The sequence below is a fragment of the Pelophylax lessonae genome, assembly GCF_965119305.1.
Source record: "Pelophylax lessonae genome assembly, chromosome: 10".
Lineage (NCBI taxonomy): Eukaryota > Metazoa > Chordata > Amphibia > Anura > Ranidae > Pelophylax > Pelophylax lessonae.
The window spans coordinates 221,688,909-221,708,891 of record NC_138777.1 but is presented as its reverse complement, the minus strand read 5'-3'; the positions used below and the strand labels follow the sequence as shown (position 1 = coordinate 221,708,891).

General features: G+C 44.4%; 1 protein-coding gene across 1 annotated transcript; it reads left to right on the top strand.

The window, feature by feature from the left end:
• Window positions 1-667: 667 nt before the first annotated feature.
• On the top strand, window positions 668-18,206 carry LOC309564904 (uncharacterized protein). The gene is made up of 3 exons (XM_082269595.1): window positions 668-700; window positions 16,495-16,695; window positions 17,887-18,206. The coding sequence occupies exons 1-3, from the start codon at window positions 685-687 to the stop codon at window positions 18,183-18,185; spliced, it is 516 nt and encodes a 171-aa protein (XP_082125721.1). The 5' UTR covers window positions 668-684; the 3' UTR covers window positions 18,186-18,206.
• Window positions 18,207-19,983: the final 1,777 nt, after the last annotated feature.

Sequence of the window (19,983 nt, the reverse complement as noted above, 5' to 3'; positions counted from 1 at the left end):
GACAGGCGGATCTGATCGGACCGCCCGTGTGAAAGAGCCCCTAACCAGAGTGTCAGAAGTCAGTTTTCAGTACAGTACAGCAAGTCAGTGTTTTACAAGCGCCAGCAAGCGTTGGTCGGCATCCAGCCGGCGTCAAGTCAGCGCTGAAATGCATTTTTCTTCAAGTGTCCCATTTGTACCTAGTTGAGCCAGAGGAGTATCCCACTCATTCCCTTCTCCCGTCCCCAATATCAAATAAACAAAACAAACCAAAGATGGCGGACTGGTCTTTGACTCCAATCTCACACTTGTGTATGCAGCTTAAATGTGCTGTCGGTGTTACCGGTGACCATGGCAGACCCACATCTGGCCCAATGCCTGGAAATATTGCTACATACAGTATATCAAATATATAAAAAAATATTTGTTTCTTCTTTTCTTCTCCATGCAGGCAATGCCTCCTAACAATCATTCATCATACATTGAATCGCCCTTTGTTCACCTGCTCAGCCCTGACTATCATTGGAAGTCAGACCAGGTCTTGGCTCCGCCCCTGGACTGTCGTATAGACAGCAGCTGGCAGATAAACCGGACGGAACGTAGAGGAGAAGACGTGAGTTACTTTGTATCTTCCAATATCCTGGTCTGCCAAGGATCAAAGGACAGGGGTGACTTCTGGAAGAGTTTTCTGGCACAGCAAGGGACATGTTATCCTGTCCAGGTAATTCATAATCTCTCATCTCTATGTCTGGTAATTGTCATACACCATATTACCAAAAGTATTGGGACGCCTGCCTTTACACGCACATGAACTTTAATGGCATCCCAGTCTTAGTCCGTAGGGTTCAATATTGAGTTGGCCCACCCTTTGCAGCTATAACAGCTTCAACTCTTCTGGGAAGGCTGTCCACAAGGTTTAGGAGTGTGTCTATGGGAATGTTTGACCATTCTTCCAGAAGTGCATTTATAAGGTCAAGCACTGATGTTGGACGAGAAGGCCTGGCTCGCAGACTTCACTTTAATTCATCCGAAAGATGTTCTGTCCGGTTGAGGTCAGGACTCTGTGCAGGCCAATCAAGTTCCTCCCCCCCAAACTTACTCATCCATGTCTTTATTGACCTATCTTTGTGCACTGGTTCAAATCATTTGGTGGAGGGGGGATTATGGTGTGGGGTTGTTTTTCAGGGGTTGGGCTTGGCCCCTTAGCTCCAGTGAAGGGAACTTTTAAGGTGTCAGCATACCAAGATATTTTGGACAATTTCATGCTCCCAACTTTGTGGGAACAGTTTGGGGATGGCCCCTTCCTGTTTCAACATGGCTGCGCACCAGTGCACAGGCATCCCAATACTTTTGGTGATATAGTGTATCTAATAACACTGTATATACACCAACCAGCCATAAAATTATGACCACTGACAGGTGAAGAAACATTGATTGGCATCTGAAAGTGGATGCGATATATTAGACAGCAAGTGAACATGTTGTCCCTGAAGTTGATTTGTTAAAAGCAGAAAAAATTGGCAAACCTAAGCATTGGAGCGACTTTGACAAGGGCCATATTGTAACAGCTGGATGACTGGGTCAGAGCAACTCCAGCTCTTGTAGGATCTTCCCGGTCGGCAGTGGTCAGGACTGACCAAAAGTGGTCCAAGATGGCGGTGACAGGGTTATGGGCGGCCATTGATTGGTGTGAGAAGTGAATGCTGGCCGTGCAGCCTTATCCAAAAGACGAGCTACTGTAGCTCAAATTGCTGAAAATGTTAAAGCTGCTTCTGATAGAACATACAGTGTATAGCAGTTTGCTGTACATTGGGTTGCCTAGCTGCAGACCAGTCAGGGCGCCCATATTGACCCATGTCCACAGCCAAAAGGGCCTACAATGGACACGTGAGCATCAAACCTGGACCACGGAGCAATGAAAGAAGGTAGCCTGGTCTGATGAATTCAAGAATGGTTTGAGGAACACAACAATGAGTTCGAGGTGTTCAATTCTCCAGATCTCCAGCCAATCGATCATCTGTGGGATGTGCTGGAAATACAAGTCCGATCCGTGGAGGCCCCATCTCACAACTTAGAGGACTTAAAGGTTCTGAAACTGACGGCTTGGTGCCAGATAACACAGCATACCTTCAGAGGTCTACTGGAGTCCATGTCTCGTTATGGTGGGTGGACATAGTGTTATGGATGATCGGTAAATTTCTATACATTGTTAGTTTTTATTTTAGTTCCCAGTCCCCGACACTTCCCCATTCTGAATATAAACTGTAAATTCTACTCTATGATTTATAGAGGAGTGGTTAGATATTTTCTGTTGACTATTCTGATCATGGTATCCTATAATACTGGTGAGGAGTCAGCCAGAGACTTCATCCTCTCATCTACTATGCCTTGTTCTATTACTTCTGTTTTATTTAACCACTTGCCGACCAGTCACGTTGACTGTACTGCGGCAAAGTGGTTCATTATCATCTGGCGACGTAGACCTACGTCACCAGACATTCCCTTCTCTCGGGCGCTCGATTCCGTCCAGCGACGTAGACCTATGTCGCTGGACTCCTCCCCTTGTGGCGCCGCCGGAGGCGCGCTCCCGCTGTATTCAGTCACAGCGGGAGTCGGGATCGCCGCCGCTCTTCCCCGATCGTCGGGGAATCGTGTTTGGAGATCCGCCCGCTTGTGTAAACAAAGCGGGCGGATCTCCTAAGTGACAGACAGTGACAGATTGATTGCAGGGTTCAGCATAGCTGAACCTGCGATCTGTCCCTGTGTCACTCAGTCACCTCCCCCCACAAACGTTAGTAAGCACCAGGCATACTGTGGTTACATCACAAGCCACACCCCCCACAGTTAGAATCACGCTCCTAGGGATACATTTAACCCACTGATCACCAATAAAGTTATCCCCTTCACTGCCAGTGTCATTTTTACAGTAACAGTGCATATGTATAGCACTGATTACTGTAGAAATGTCACTGGTAACCCCAAAAGTGTCAAAAATGTCAGTCAGGGGTCCGATCTGTCCACCGCAATGTCGCAGTCCCGCAAAAAAAATCGCAGATCGCCGCCATTACTCGTTAAAAAAAAAAACACCAAAAATTACAGAAATCTTTCCCTTAGTAATTAAACACAATAACTTTTGCGCAAACCAATCAAAATACGCTTATTGCGATTTTTTTTACCAAGCATATGTAGCAGAAAACAAATTGGCCAAAAATGTTAAAAAATTTTGATTTTTACATTTTTTTGGGGGGGAATTTCATAAAAAAATGTGAAAAATATTGTTGTTTTTGCAAAATTGACGCTCTTTTTTTGTTTATAGCGCAAAAAGTAAAAATCGCACAGGTGATCAAATACCACCAAAAGAAAGCTTTGTTTGTGGGAAAAAAAGGACGTCAATTTTGTTTAGGTACAGCGTCGCACGACTGCGCAATTGTCCGTTAAAGTCATGCAGTGCCGAATCGCAAAATAGGCCCTGGTCAGGAAGGGGTAAAATCTTCCGGGGCTTAAGTGGCTATTATACTGGTGAGGAGTCAGCCAGAGACTTCATCCTCTCATCTACTATTCCATGTTCTATTACTTCTGTTTTATTTAAATTCCCTTACTTTGGACAGGGTGATGTGGTGTTAGGACCTCTGTCTGTGTTTTATTTATCTATGCCCCCACCAAGGAGATTTCAACTCATTTCCTTTGCCACAGGCACAGGAGAAAGTAAGAAGAAAAAAAAAAAAATTCCTCCAACCATCTGTCCTGGTCACCAATAGAGAAAGTGAGAGACAATCTCCTCAGTGCTGTCAAAGATGGCAGTAAAAGCCATACAGAGGCTCATGGTGAGGTAGGGGGACCGGTGGATCCACTGCTCTGCTCGGGCAAGGAACCATTACTCTCTTCTGTGTTCCCGGGAGTAGGGAAGCCTCCAAGAGCCATAGGATGCCAGACTCAGGTGGCTAGAAGTGACATCAGCGCCTAGGGAAGGGGGCATGGCTAACGCGTTTTGAAAGATAGGGTGTCACAAGTCAGCCTCTATTTTTCAGGGGCAATCAGTATGCAGAGAGGCAGCACATGTGCTTAGGGGGAGTGGCCTGAGTTCACATTAGGCAGTATTGGAATGACATGGGGATATCTCCACCACCAGCTATGCTTAACCACTTTACGACCGCCCGCCACAGTAATACTGCGGCAGGCAACCGCTCCTGCGCGAACTGCCGTAGGTATACGTCGGTCGCGCGCAGGCAGCGCCGCTGGCACGCTCCCACTTCCACTCGTCAGCGGGGAAGCCGATGCAGCGGGCACGCGGCTCCGATTGCCGCCTGACACCTTTGATCGTTCCCCGCTGAGAGAGAAGAACGGTCAACTGTTGTAAACACAGCTGACCGTTCTTCTCCCTGGAATGATCACAGAGCGCCTGTGACCCTTCTATATAGGAACACAGGTCTCTATGGTCATTTCAGAAGCCACACCCCCCTCAGTTAGAAACATGCCCCTAGGTACACATTTAACCCCTTGAGCACCCAGGGTTAACCCCTTCCCTGCCAGTGTCATTATTACAGTAACGGTGCATATTTTTAGCACTGATTACTGTAGTAATGTCACTGGTCCCCCCAAAAGTGTCAGTCAGGGGTCCGATCTGTCCGCCGCAATGTCGCAGTCCCACAAAAAATCGCAGATCGTCGCCATTACTAGTAAAAAAAACAAAAAAACAATAAAAATGACATGAATCTTTTTTCCGTAGTTAGTAGACGCGATAACTTTTGCGCAAACCAATCAAAATACACTTATTGCGATTATATTTTTTTTTACCAAAAATATGTAGCATAAAACAAATTGGCCTAAAATGTTACATAGCAGAATGTAAAAAATATTGTTTCAGAATTGTCGCTCTTTTTTTGTTTTCCGTTTTTGTTTTTGGGGACCGCGCAATTTTCAGTTAAAATAACGCAGTACCGAATCGCAAAATTGTGGCCTGGTCATTAAGGGGGCAAATCCTTCCGTTTTTTTTTTTAAATAACAAATGTTATACTTACCTCCTCTGTGCAGTTAGTTTTGCACTGAGTTGCCTCGATCCTCCTCTTCTCGGGTCCCTCTTCTGTACTCCTGGCCCCTCCCTCCTGTCCAATGCCCCCACAGAAAGCAGCTTGCTTTGGGGCACCCGAGCCGAGTCACAGCTACTGTATGTGTGTCCATTCAGACATGGAGCTGCCTTTCGGCTCTGCTCTCGCTCTCTCTCTCTCCTGATTGGCTAAATTACTTTGATTGACAGCTGCAGGAACTAATCGTGCCACTGCTGTGTCTCAGCCAATCAGGAGGGAGTTCCCTGGATGGCCAAGGGAATCGTGGACATCACTGGATAGAGAGGGGGCTCAGGTAAGTATTAGGGGGTGCTGGGCAGGCTGCTGCACACAGAAAGCTATGCATTCAGATTAAAAAAAAATGTTCTGCCTTTACAACTCCTTTAACATACAGTAGAGGTGCAAACCATACATTAAAAAAGGGCCTTATACTGCAAAGGAGGGTCATATTGCAATACCAACACAAAAATAGAGTGAAAAACAATACAGTAATCCCCCCTCCATTGCGGGGGTTACGTTCCGGACCCAGCCGCGAAAAGTGAAATTCCGCAAAATAGAAAAACCCTATTAACCACTTTACCCCCGCTCACTTTGCTGCTACTGCAGCAAAGTGGCTCGTTCCCATCCAGCGACGTAGACCTACGTCGCTGGACTCCTCCCCCTGTAGGCGGCGCTCGCGCGCCGCCGGAGGCGCGCTCCTGCTGTTTTCATTCACAGCGGGAGTCGGGCCAGGGGAGGAGCGTCGGCGATCGCCGCTGCTCTTACCCGATCGTCGGGGATCGAGTCTGGAGATCCGCCCGCTGTGTGGATCTCCATAGTGACAGGGAGTGACAAATCGGAGTGTTCAGCATAGCTGGACATCCGATCTGTCCCTGTGTCACTCAGTCACCTCCCCCCACACACGTCAGTAAGCACCAGGCATACATTAACCCCTCCCTCTCCAATAAAATTAACCCCTTCCCTGCCAGTGTCATTTTTACAGTAACAGTGCATATGTATAGCACTGATTACTGTAGTAATGTCACTGGTACCCCCAAAAGTGTCAAAAATGTCAGTCAAGGGTCCGATCTGTCCGCCGCAATGTCGCAGTCCCGCAAAAAAAATCGCAGATCGCCGCCATTACGCGTTAAAAAAAAAAACACCAAAAACGACAGAAATCTTTCCCTTTGTTAGTAAACGCAATAACTTTTGCGCAAACCAATCAAAATACGCTTATTGCGATTTTTTTTTTACCAATCATAGGTAGCAGAAAACAAATTGGCCGAAAATTAAAAAAAATTTTGATTTTTACATTTTTTTGGGGGGGAATTTCATATAAAAAAATGTGAAAAATATTGTTACTTTTTCAAAATAAACGCTCTTTTTTTGTTTATAGCGCAAAAAGTAAAAATCGCACAGGTGATCAAATACCACCAAAAGAAAGCTCTGTTTGTGGGAAAAAAAGGACGTAAATTTTGTTTGGGTATGGCGTCGCACGACCGCGCAATTGTCAGTTAAAGTCGCACAGCGCCGAATCTCAAAAAGTGGCCTGGACGGAAGACAGCAAAATCCTCCGGTGGTAAAGTGGTTAAAATGCATTGTAGGCATGTTTATTTTACTGTCGCTGTACGTGTAAAAGCATTTTAAGGTCTTTAAACACACTTTTAAAACAATAGAAACTCATTTAAACACATAAGCGCCGGTTCACATAGGAGCGACGCTACTTTCAGGGGCGACCTCCGAGATCGCGGTGCGAGCAGCGCGCCGCAACCTCGGAGCGGACGCCACGGACTTCATAACATTGAAGTCTATGGCGGTCACCTCCTGGTCGCCCCAAAGAAGCTCCGGACCCTTTTTCTAGGTCGGAGCGACTTGTGTCGCTCCTATTAGAACGGGTCCGCAGCTTTCCTATGGGAGGCGACCTGCGGCGACCTGTGAGGCGACCAGGTCGCCTCACAGGTCGCCCTAGTGTGAACCGGGGCTAAAAGATACTAAGAGACAGAGCAAGAGCTATGGAAAACACAAAAATATTTTATTTTTAATGATTTATATAGTAAAATAACATTACAAAAAAAAACGCGAATTACCGGGACCGCAAAAACTGAACCGCGATGGAGCGGGGGATTACTGTATAACAATGCTAGCATAAAGATGTGGTAAATAAAATACATAGCATAGAATTATTAGAGAACATGGTATGCAAAAAAATAAACCACATTATAAAAATGCATTGTAAGAACTCATTATAGAAACGCACAAAGCAATCATTTATAAAAGGAGAGCCATATACTAGGACTTGCCAATCCGGTGACTGATTGGTAAATTATTAGTGACTATGAGTAATGATGGTGTAAAAAATAAATAATAATCAAGATCAAAAAGGATTATAGTAATAATACCAATCATCGATTGGTCATGGTAAGTGGAGAGTTTGAATGACAAAAATCAATATCTAAAATGACCACTAGATGGAGACGTGTGTAACAGATTGGGAGTATCACTATATATTTCTTTGTTCAATGATTAGAATACAAAAATAGGTTTATTTACAGTATATGTAGCAGATGGAGGATATTGCTGTACATAAACATATTAACCTCTTATGGAAATGAGGATTTTCCCCCCTTAATGACCAGGCCATTTTTTGCGATTTGGCACTGCGTTACTTTAACGGACACTTGGGGGGATCGTGCGACGCTGTACCCAAACAAAGTTGATGTCCTTTTTTTCTCCACAAACAGAGCTTTCTTTTGGTGGTATTTGATCACCAGTGCGATTTTTTTTTTTTTTTTTGCGCTGTAAAACAAAAAACGAGCCACAATTCTGAAAAAAAAAAAAAAAAAAAACAACAATATTTTTAACTTTCTGCTACATAACATTCCCAACAAAAAATTAAAAAAAATGTAAAAATCTAATTTTTCCATCATTTTAGGCCAATTTGTATTCTGCTACATAATTTTGGTAAGAAAAAATCCCAATAAGCGTATTTTGATTGGTGTGCGCAAAACTTACGCGTCTACAAACTCGGGAAAATATTTATGTAATTTTTATTTATTTATTTATTACTAGTAATGGCGTCAATCAGCGATTTTTTTTTTTTTTTTTGCGGGACTGCGGTATTGCGGTGGACAGATCGGACCCCTAACTGACATTTTTGACACTTTTGGAGAGACCAGTGACATTACTACAGTAATCAGTGCTAAAAATATTTGTGTGATATTTAGTGATTTGTGAAGCCCATCCCTGTGTTTTCTCTCTCTGAATGGAGGAGAGAGAAACATCGTATCTCTCTCCATGCAGTGAGAAACAAACAACTGTTTGTAAAAATAAATAAATAAATAAATAATAATAATAATAATAATAATAAAAAAAAAAACACTAAAAAAAATACCTAGATCAAGGTTTGATCTAGGTCAGTGCCAAGCAGACTTGTATAAAGTACTCGAAATTTCTACTTGAGTAAAAGTACAAGTGCTCGATCAAAAAGTGACTTGAGTAGAAGTGGAAGTGCTCGCAGAAAAAGTTACTTAAAGCGGAGTTCCAGCCATTTACTCACCTGTCCAACGGTCCAGCGATGCGGCCGCCGGAAGCCTCGATCCTCTCCCTCGGCGCCGGCATCACTGCTGTGGGCACCCGGCTGTTACAGTTTGCGGCTTCACAGCCGGGTACCCACTGCGCATGCGCGAGTCGCGCTGCGCGCCGTGATTGGCCGGCAATCTTCTGGGACCTCTGACGTGTCCCAGAAGATTGCAGGGAGGGAGGGGGAGAGGAGAACTTCCGCTCAGGGCGCCGCGGCGCTCCGAGCGGAAGTGGGAGCGGGTACCTGTCAAAACTAGGTACCCGCTCCCCCCCCCCAAAAAATGACATGCCAAATGTGGCATGTCGGGGGGTCAGGACTCCCTAAAGCGGAAGTTCCACTTTTGGGTGGAACTCCGCTTTAAGTAGAAGTACTAAAGTATTCAACATTTTTTTTACTTAAGTATTGCAAGTAGTTTTTTCAAAAAATTTGCTACTTAAGTACTAAAAGTAAAAAGTACCAGTAGTTTTGAAAAAAAATTTCTACTCAAGTACTGAAAGTAAAAGTACAAGTACTGTGTTATGTAGTTATTAAAGAAAGAAGTCAAAAGTTTGAACATCATATTGTTTTTTATTATTTCAAATGATTTATTCAAATGATTAACCTGTGTTTGTTAGTAGGTTCTTGATGCACTTTAAGCGCTGTAGCACCATTTATTTGTTTGTTTCATATTTTCTTTTTATTGGAAAGATTTGGTATAGCAGCTTTTATTATACACAGCCTTTATTTTCGTATGCGCTGATTTACAAATGACATTATACACATTTTTTTGAGCTTTATGCAACCTGCCATCTACTGTTCTGGCAGTGGTAATTTTTTTAAAAGTAACGAGTAACTATGCAGCACAAAAAAAAATACTTGAGTAGAAGTATCGAAATCATCGAAAAAATGTAGTGAAGTAAAAGTAGAAGTAGGAGAAAAAAATTCTACTCTAGGAAAGTACAGATACCGCATTTCGGTACTTAAGTAGTTCTACTTCGTTACTATACATCTCTGGTGCCAAGGTTAGTGTTTGTATCAAGGTCAGGATCAGTATTTTTTTTTTTTTGCCCATGATTTTTTTTTTTTTTAAGAAGTATCAGTGTCAGTGTGTTTTGTTGTTGTTGTTCAGTTGTTTAGTCATGTCCGACTCTTTATGACCTCATGGACCATAGCGTGCCAGGCTTTTCTATCTTCCACTGCCTCCCGGAGCTTGCGTAACTTCATATTCATTATTTCGATGATGCTATCTATCCATCTTGTTTTCTGTCGTCCTCTTCTCCTTTTTCCTTCCATGTTTCCCAGTATCAGGGTCTTTTCCAATGAGTCCTCTCTTTGCATTAGGTGGCCAAAGTATTTGAGTTTCAGCTTCAGGATCTGTCCTTCCAGTGAATATTGAGAGTTGATTTCCTTCAGGATTGACCGGTTTGATCTTCTTGCCGTCCCAGGGACTTTCAAGAGTCTCCTCCAACACCATAGTTCAAAAGCATCAATTCTTCAGCGTTCAGCCTTCCTTATGGTCCAACTTTCACAGCCATAGGTTACTACTGGGAATATCATAGCTTTGACTATATGGCACTTTGTCGGTAGGATTTTAGGTAGGATTAAAAAAAAAAAAGCATAATGCACGCTATTGTTTCTGGGCTGTACTACAGGTACAAACTACACCTAACACACACATATGTGGCATCGCTGCGATCATCAGGATCAGGAAAATTTATCTTAGGTTGTTCTTTGGTGGTAGGTTATAGTAGTAGCAAGAAACATACAGCTACATTTAAAACAATGTTTTTTTTTTTTTTTTTTACTAAAAAAAAACAAAAAAAAAAAAACTCAGATATCCATTACTATTTGCTACCAAATGAAATCCCAATTTGTCCTGAAATAATGCAGTATATTCCACCTGGATGCACAAAGTAGATGTGATAATATGTACCGTTTTATTAACCTCCCTGGCAGTATTCCCGAGTGTGGATCAGGGTGGGATTTCACTGCCATAAGCGGTAACCCTGAGCCACACTCGGGGTACCGCCAGAGAGCATCGCTGGATCCTTGTAGAGGGTTACTTACCTTGTCACCGGGATCCAGCGATGTATCCCTTTGGCATACGGCGGCCGGATCTTCCGCCCGATGCTGTGAGCCCCGGCTTCCGTCTCCTGCGACGTGACGCTCGCAGGGGGGTGGAACCGGCGGCAAATTTGAAAAGTAAGAAACACACAAACACACTGATTTCATTACAAAATAAAATAAATTGATATTAGTTTGCCCCCCAGTGCCCTTTCCTGCAGTTTTACTGTACTTTTTATATATATAATGTGTGTGTGTATATATATATATATACAGAGGCGGCTCTCTAATTAGGCCGTTAAGGCGGCCGCCGAAGGCCTCGCACTTAAAGGGGCCTCGCATCCTTCCCAAACTTTTTTTTTTATGAATAGATCATCATGATTTTTTACAGTAACCTATCCTGACCTTCACCTTGCGACACGGCAAGTCGCCGGGGGCCGCGGCGGCCGCATTCCTTACACTCCACATTCCACACATTGCAATGCCAGGTGCCGGTGCAGCGGCGCTACGCGCTAGCGCTAGACTAGTGGACTGTCTCTGTCTGCATTACTCCAGCCAGGCCCCGCACGCACTCACATCAGTTTCTGGGCTGCTGGCTGCTGCTGCACTGATTCTCCGCCTCTTGCTCCTGCATTCGAAGAATCATGGACCGGGATAGCGATGACGTCACGACGTGATGTCACGTAACCCCTCCCCTGCATTCTCCCGGCTTCGGTACCATGAGGAGAACTTGAAGAGAAGAGCAGACGAGAAGAAGAAGACGAAAAGTTAAGGACTAGAGCTGGAGGAGAGCGAGTGACTGACTGACTGCAAAAGCAAGGCCTGTCCTGTCCAAGAGGCAGCCAGCCTGCCGCCTGCAGTGACTACTGTGTCCTGTCATCCTGAATATTTAGGTAATACCATTCCAGGCTGGCTTGAAATGAAAAGTCTATTAATTAATCTGGGAAACGTCCTATGCAATTGAAAAAAGGAGATGAAAAAAATCATAATAAAGTGCTCAGTGCTTCTGCTTCATGAATCAGGCTAGTTCTTATCTTTTGACAACCAAATGGTATGGTTTTTTCTTCATATAAGTGCTCTGTGCTGCTCAGATAGATTCCTCACAATTTATTTTATATCCAGTGCATTCACTCAGTGCTCCCCTCTCAATCCCCCCCAAGTTCTCACCGAACAATTCAAAGGAATAATGCCTGTCAGTGTCACAGCTTTAATAAGGTGCCAGATCCCAGATGAATGGTGTGTGCACTGCCTGCACTTCTGCATAAAGGGGGGTAACATGAACTGGAGCTGAAGTGGTTAAAATTTTTTTTAAAAACCAATAAAAAAAGGCTGCAGAGACGTTATTAACCACTTAAGCCCCGGAAGATTTTACCCCCTTCCTGACCAGGGCCTATTTTGCGATTCGGCACTGCGTGACTTTAACGGACAATTGCGCGGTCGTGCGACGCTGTACTAAACAAAATTGACGTCCTTTTTTTCCCACAAACAGAGCGATTTTTTTGATCATGCGCTATAAACAAAAAAAAGAGAGTCCATTTTGCAAAAATAACAATATTTTTCACTTTTTTTATACTATGCTATAAATATGCACTGTTACTGTAAAAATGACACTGGCAGTGAAGGAGTTAATTGTATTGGAGAGGGAGGGGTTAAGTGTGTGCTTCTAACTGTGATTGGACATGGCTACTGGTGTAAGAACATAGTAGAACCATCTGATCTCCATTCTTACACAGGGAAGAATGACAGGCGGCTTCATTTACATCAGATCTTCCGGTGTAACGGACGATTGGGTCCGCCGGGCACACGCGTGGGGGGTCCGTGACCGAGCGGGAGCGTGCCTCCGGCGGCACTCGCTCCCTAGAAGCCTCACAGGCTAGCGACGTAGTACTACGTCGCTTTGCCTGTGAGGGGCTGACCGCCGCAGTAAATAGTCGTGCGGCGGTCGGCAAGTGGTTAATCCAGTTTGGTGTGTCCAGTATTCTTTGTATATTTGGAGTATATGTAATACCACCTACCGTCCCCTGTTACATCACTTCTGCTTTGAACGCAAAACATGTCGTCACTTTGACACCTGCGATTCATGAAGTGTATGGAAAAAAATATACCTGAATATACAAGTATATTGCCTGCGCCAAGGGGGGATCTAATTAAAAATATATATGAGCCTATGTGAATTAGGTAAGTGAAAGTGTAACACCTGATTACTGATCAATAAATAAATGAAACAAGTGAATAAATGATTTTAGCAGCAGCTGCTATAGAAAGTGCTAGTGCAGATTGTGGAAAAAAATAATCAATATAAATCGATTACCTATAGCGCTTGCTATGATATAATAAATAGTGAATAAATAAGCGTTAAATATATAATGCGTAGAAAATCTATAAACGTAAACTATATAAAATAACCCATTTGCTAGGGCAGAGGGGAAGCTGATCTTTGAATAAAATAACTGGAAGGTACCTCACTATGGAGATCTCCTTTTTTATACCCATGGGGGGAGCTATGTAAGAGGCACCGTGACCCAAGGACTTGACTAAGAGCCATGTTTATGCCACGGTCTTATGTTCAGCAGAAGTTCTGCTGAAGATAAGACCGTGGCATAAACATGGCTCTCGAGTCCTTGGGTCACGGTGCCTCTTACATAGCTCCCCCCATGGGTATAAAAAAGGAGATCTCCATAGCGAGGTACTAATTTGAGATGTATTCATGTTTGCCTTAAAATATGCAATTTATACAGTTAAAGCGGTTGTAAACCCGAAAAAAAAAAAAAAAACCTGCAAGACAAAGCCATAATGAGCTAGTATGCATCACATACTAGCTCATTATGCATTACTTACCTTAGAACGAAGCCCCGACACGGACCCCCGGACATCGCTGCGGGCGCCGCCATGATCCCTCGGCGTTTCTTCCGGGTTCGGCGGCTCCGGTGGCTCCAGCGCTGTGATTGGCCGGAGCCGCGATGACGTCACTCCCGCGCATGCGCGGGAGTGATTTTCCGGCAAGCTGCCGGCTAGGAAAACTGAAGGTCCCCCCGGACCTTCAGAGCGCATGCGCCGCTCGCGTGAGCGGCTGCATGCACTGCAAATATCTCCTAAACCGTGCCGGTTTAGGAGATATTAATTACACCTACAGGTATATTACCTACCTCCGCCCCGCCTCCTCTCAGTGAGCGAAGACTGAAATCATTATATCCTTACTGAGCTCACTGAGAGGAGGCGGGGCGGAGGCAGGGCAGAGAACGGCCTGAATACATTGCATACAATACAACTCACTGAGAGGAGGCGGGGAGGAGGCGGGGCAGGCACGGCTCAGTACAGCTCAGCTCCTGCGAGATTTCTGGAATGGAATACATCCCAGCACACACTGCGAATCGCCGAATGACGTCATCGCCGATCAGACCCGGAAGTGAGGAGAGGAGAAATAAAGCAGAAATTAAGGTATTTACTAGCAAAAAAAAAAAAGTTTCCATTGGTAAAAGCCGTAAAGGGGATTACATAGATCTATGTAATCTAACCTATTAAAAATGGGTGGAACTCCGCTTTAAGAAGTATCAGTGTCAGTCAGTGTCAGCGTGTTTTAGGTAGGATAAAAAAAAAAAGAAAGAAAAATGTGCACTATTGTTTCTGGGCTGTACTACGGGTACAAACAACACCTAACATACACATATGTGGTATCGCTGCAATCGCCCAGAGCAGAAGAATTTATTTTGGGTTGTTCTTTGGTGGAAGGTTATGGTTATAGTAAGAAATATACAGCTAAATTTACAAACCATGTTTTTTTTGTTTTGTTACTATTTTGGGACAGTTTTCCCTTTTGATAAAAAAAAAAAAAAAAAATCTGGAGATATCCATTACTATTCACCACTAAATGAAAGCTTAATTTGTTCTGAAAAAATGCGGTATAATCCACCTGGATGCAGGGCCGTCTTTTCCAATGGGCATGCCGGCGTTTGCCCGGGGGCCCCACTTGCCAAGGGGCCTCACATGGATGGTGGCAAACTGGCAATTACTGTCCCTGGTGGTCTAGGGCCCCCCCGTTGTCCGCCGGCCTGGGCCCCCCCCCCCCTTGTTGTCCGCCGGCGGTGGCCGTGGTGGCCCGAGTCCGCACTGCACAGACACTGGTTGCTAAGGCCAGCCCGATTAGCATCTAGCAACCAGTGACATTAGCAGAGCAGACCCATGATGCACAGCGCCGCAGCGAAGGACTCGGAGGAGGATCCTCCTCCTCCTCGGCTCGTCCTCCTCTCCTCTCCGTCGGTCTCCGCGCCTAGAAGACTGGCTCTGCCTCCGCCTGCTCCACCCTCCTCCTCCCATGTGCACTGCAGCCGTTGTGAAAAGGGTAAGGCAGCCAGCCCAGCTGCCAGGCTGCTTGATATTCTTTTTTTAACTCTCTCTCTCCGTGGCATGATGATGATCGACACAAGAGAAAACTACCTGTCCTGGAGGATATACCTTACTATATATTGGTCCCTGCCATGTGTATATAGTAAGGTATATATCCTCCAGGTAGTAGTTGTACTCTCTTGTAGTATATAGTGTTCCCTGTAATGTGTATATAGTCTATATACATATTACAGGGAACACTTTATACTACAAGAGAGTACAACTACTGCCTGGAGGATATACCATACTATATACATATTACAGGGACCAATATATACTACAAGACAAGAGACAACTACCTGGAGTATATTATATACCTTACTAACTATATACATATTACATGGAACACTATATACTACAAGAGACTCTTGTAGTATATAGTGTTCCCTGTAATATTTATATAGTAAGGTATATCCTCCAGGTAGTTGTCTCTTGTAGTATATATTTGTCCCTGTAATATGTATATAGTAAGGTATATACTCCAGGTAGTAGTTGTACTCTCTTGTAGTATATAGTAAGGTATACACTCCAGGTAGTTGTACTCTCTTGTAGTATATATTGGTCCCTGTAATATGTATATAGACTATATACATATTAAAGGGAACACTATATACTACAAGAGAGTACAACTACTACCTGGAGGATATACCTTACTATATACATATTACAGGGACCAATATATACTACAAGACAAGAGACAACTACCTGGAGTATATTATATACCTTACTAACTATATACATATTACATGGAACACTATATACTACAAGAGACTCTTGTAGTATATAGTGTTCCCTGTAATATTTATATAGTAAGGTATATACTCCAGGTAGTTGTCTCTTGTAGTATATATTTGTCCCTGTAATATGTATATAGTAAGGTATATACTCCAGGTAGTAGCTGTACTCTCTTGTAGTATATAGTGTTCCCTGTAATATTTATATAGTAAAGTATATACTCCAGGTAGTTGTCTCTTGTAGTATATATTTGTCCCTGTAATATGTATATAGTAAAGTATATACTCCAGGTAGTAGCTGTACTCTCTTGTAGTATATAGTGTTCCCTGTAATGTGTATTCTCATGGGTGATTGTGTAGGCAGGGGGCCCCAGTGCACTGCATTGCCCAGGGGCCTATAAGGCTCTTAAGATGGCACTGCCTGGATGCACAAAGTAGTTGTGGTGATCTGTACATTTTTTTTAACACATGTGACATGTCAAAGTTGCAAAATTGTGCTTAGGCATTAGGATTTGTTTTACCCTTCCGCGTGAAGGGGTTAAAAAAGAAAAAAATCTGAACCTTTACAAACGCTTTAATGTAGCTGTATGATAGCTGAAGATCAATATGCATAATTATTAAAGATCAGTACACATAGCACTACATAATGACATTCTAGAGTTGTCCTACATTTAATCATATTTAATTTTTTTTTTTGCTTTTTATTTTTAAATCTTCTGTCTTTCTGTCCTAGTAACGAGACCATCATTGCCAGGATGTCCCAATCATTTGAGCCGACAGGAAAATGCAGTGAAAGTGCTTGCTTTAGTATTTGTGATTGCTGTAGTATTTATGACGGCCATCTTTGTGGCAGCCTGGGTGCTGAAGGAGTCAAAAGATCAAGCCAAAGAAGAGGCTGAAAGAACGGCTAACGGAGCCGCTGAAGAATCAGCTGGTAATATATTCATTGATATATTTGTTCTTCTCAGTGGGAAAGTTCGTTATTTTGTACTCAGCAGACACAGAAACTGAACTCTGAAACAGAGATGACCATATTATTATACTTGTAGCGCCCCCCAGAGGCATGATGGTACCCATAGAGGCAGGGTGGGCTAACATTTTCCCAGGGTTTTGTCCATGGCTGAAAGGTGGGGGATGTCTGCAAATTGGGCGCCATTCACTTTAACCACTTAAAGAGTTGTTCCGCCCCCCCAGGAAAAAAAAATAAAAGTCAGCAGCTACAAATACTGTGGCTGCTGACTTTTAAATATTAGAACTTACCTGTGCTGGGTTCCTGCGATGTCGGCACCGGAAGCCAATTTTTCGTATCGGCTCTCGGGTGCTGCCGCCGCCATTCAGGGTAAGGGAACCTGGCAGAGAAGCCTTTCGGCTTCACAGATGGTCCCCTACTGAGCATGCACAAATCGTGCCGCGCTTTCTAATTGGCCCAGGGGAGGAGGAAGAAGGAGGGGGGCCAAGCTTCTGAGGGACGGCGCCGTCTCCCGGAAGTGGGGAAGGGTAGTTGTCAGAAACAGGTACCCCCCTCCCCCCAGAAAGGTGCCAAATGTGGCACCAGATTGGGAGAGGAAGCAGTTGAGCGGACGTTCGACCAGTTCAGTACCGTTTCAAAGCAGATTTCACCCCCAAAAATATGTTTTGTCCTCTCTGACCCCCCACCCTTTCCCTGCTACATACACATCTTCCCTTCCCTTATCTTCTCTTTTTTTTATTATTTCTATTTATTTACCTTTTTATACCTGTGCGAAGGTTTCAGTCCCGACCCCCATCTTCCCTTCTTGTCTAGGCGAATGACATGCAGGGCTCCTGGTGCCTCCTGGGATATTTGACATCCATATCCCAGAAAGAACCAGAGGGGGGCCTAGCGCCGCATCATCTGCAGGCGTTAGCCTGAACCTGGAAGAGACGGCAGCCTTCTGATGATGTCACACAAACGTGGCAGCGTGGGACCTGAGCGGTGGCAGAAGAGAAGAGGATCTCAACAGCGCAATGCTGGATCCGCTGGTGGGTGAGTATCTGAATTGAGGACAACCCAGCATCAGGTAAGCATAAATAAATCCTATGGGGGGTGGGAGGTAAAGTTCCTCATTAAAGTCAATTTGAGTGCTATTGTCATTCTATCCTGTAGGAGTCACTGTGGAAGATTGGAATAGCTCTGTGCACAAGGCTCTGATCAAGCCCCGTCCTGAGATCCTTAAGGACCTATCCCATGAGGAACCGGGACAGCTGAAAGAAGATCCTCACACCTACATCAATACAGATGAAACTGCTGAATGTACTGAGCAGTTTGTCATGAAAAATGAATTCTTAAGAAATGAGACAATGAAAACAGCTGCATCAAATGTGACCACAGAAATGACAACTCAGGGACAAGAGACAGAAGCCACTGGATGTCCCACATGTGACAAACCTCATGGGCCTGGCTAATAGAACTCCTGCCTTGCAGCGCTGGGGTCCTCAGTTTTAATCTGAGCCAGGGCTTTACCTGCATGAAGTTTGCATGTTCTCCCTGTGCTTGCTTGGGTTTCCTCCTGGTACTCCGGTTTCCTCCCGCAATCCAAAGACATGCTGGTGGGTTAATGGTCTCCTGTCTAAATTAGTATGGGTATATATGTATGTCAGATAGGGATCTTACATTGTAAGCTCCTTGAGGGCACGGGCGGATGTGAGTGTACAGTATGGAAAGATCTGCATAAAAATTGACAGTGCCACATAAATGTCTGCAATAAATAAATCTTTCTTCATTGTTACAGTATCAATTCATTTGTACTTTTTTCTTTTTTTATTTAACCACTTCTGGACTGGAAAGTTTTACCACCTTAATGACTAGGCCATTTTTTTTTGATTCGGCACTGCGTTGCTTTAACGGAGAATTGCGCGGTCGTGCGATGCTGTACCCAAATAAAATTGATGTCCTTTTTTTTCCCCACAAATAGAGCTTTCTTTTAGTTTTTGATCTCCTGTGCGCATTTTTATTTTTTGCGCTATAAAGAAAAAAAGAGCGACAATTCTAAAAAAAAAAAAAAAAAAAAAAAAAAACATTATTTCTCTTACGTCCTCCGACAGTCGCCGTCATCTTCATATTCGTCACAATGGGGGTATTAGACTTTGCTCCGTAGGAGTAGCTAGGCAACAGAATATGTTAATATTAAAGCTTTTAACATATCCCACCCCCAGGGGGTGGTCCCCTCAGTCAATACCCTCCTACTTCCTGTATCCATACTTCAGTTTCAATGTCTAGCTTGTCAGGAGTAGCTGGATGTCTCTATGCTGGGGCATTTTGTCTCAGCCTTTCTCTTCTTTTTTGATTTTATTTGAGTTTTTTTCTCTCTCTTTACTTAGCTGTTACTTTTGTCAGCATTAGTTAGTTCTTCTGATGAAGAGGATTCGTGCGGGCTGGGTCTCGGGCTGATCCCCCTGGTCGCAGGTTGTTGGCCTGCCATCGAGCGTTCAGTCAGGTAATGCTCCTGGCATTCTGAACGACCCATCCCTGTTCGGTGCAGGGATGCTATGGTGAGGTGGCTACCTCACTGGACGCTGTGCGGTTTCTCAACCCCAACTCTTCTGCGTCCTGGCTGCGAATCTCCCTGTCACATGTGCAGCGGCTTGTTCGCCTGTGCAGGTTCCCCACGCCATTTATGAGATAAGTGTGTCTATGTGGGGACCTGTCTGTTTGGGGGGGTGTCAGTCTGGGACTGTGTAACCCTGCCTCTGGTCACATTATTGGACTCCCTGTCTGCTGGCTGCATTCTGTGGGCTGCAAGGAGGGGGGCTATGCTGCACTGTCATGTGTTAGTTTTATGTGCTCTTGCTGTGTACCAGACTGTGTGCGGAGGGGCATGATTGCATCATGTTTGTGCACATTGCGGCGTCCGCTGCGGCGGTCCGCCATTATTTTGCATTACTGCAATGGAGGAACGGTGTTTCGGCGCCAAATGCCGCCATTTTGGCGGCGCTCGCTCCGGCCGCATGGTGACACTGCAGGCGCCCATTTTCTTGTAGCCTTCCATAGGCTTTAATAGAGCGCCCGGCGTGACATCACTTCCTTTTCCCTGGGCGCACAGATCGAGGCAGAAGCAGCAGCGGTCTCTCCAGGTTTTTACCTCCCTATCCCTGTATCCTTGCCTGAGTTGTACTTTCTCCCTGTGGGGGTCGACTTGTGCGGTGTGTGTGTGCGGTGGGCTGCGCTCGCCGCGCTTTTTAAAGGGACAGTTAACCCTTTATT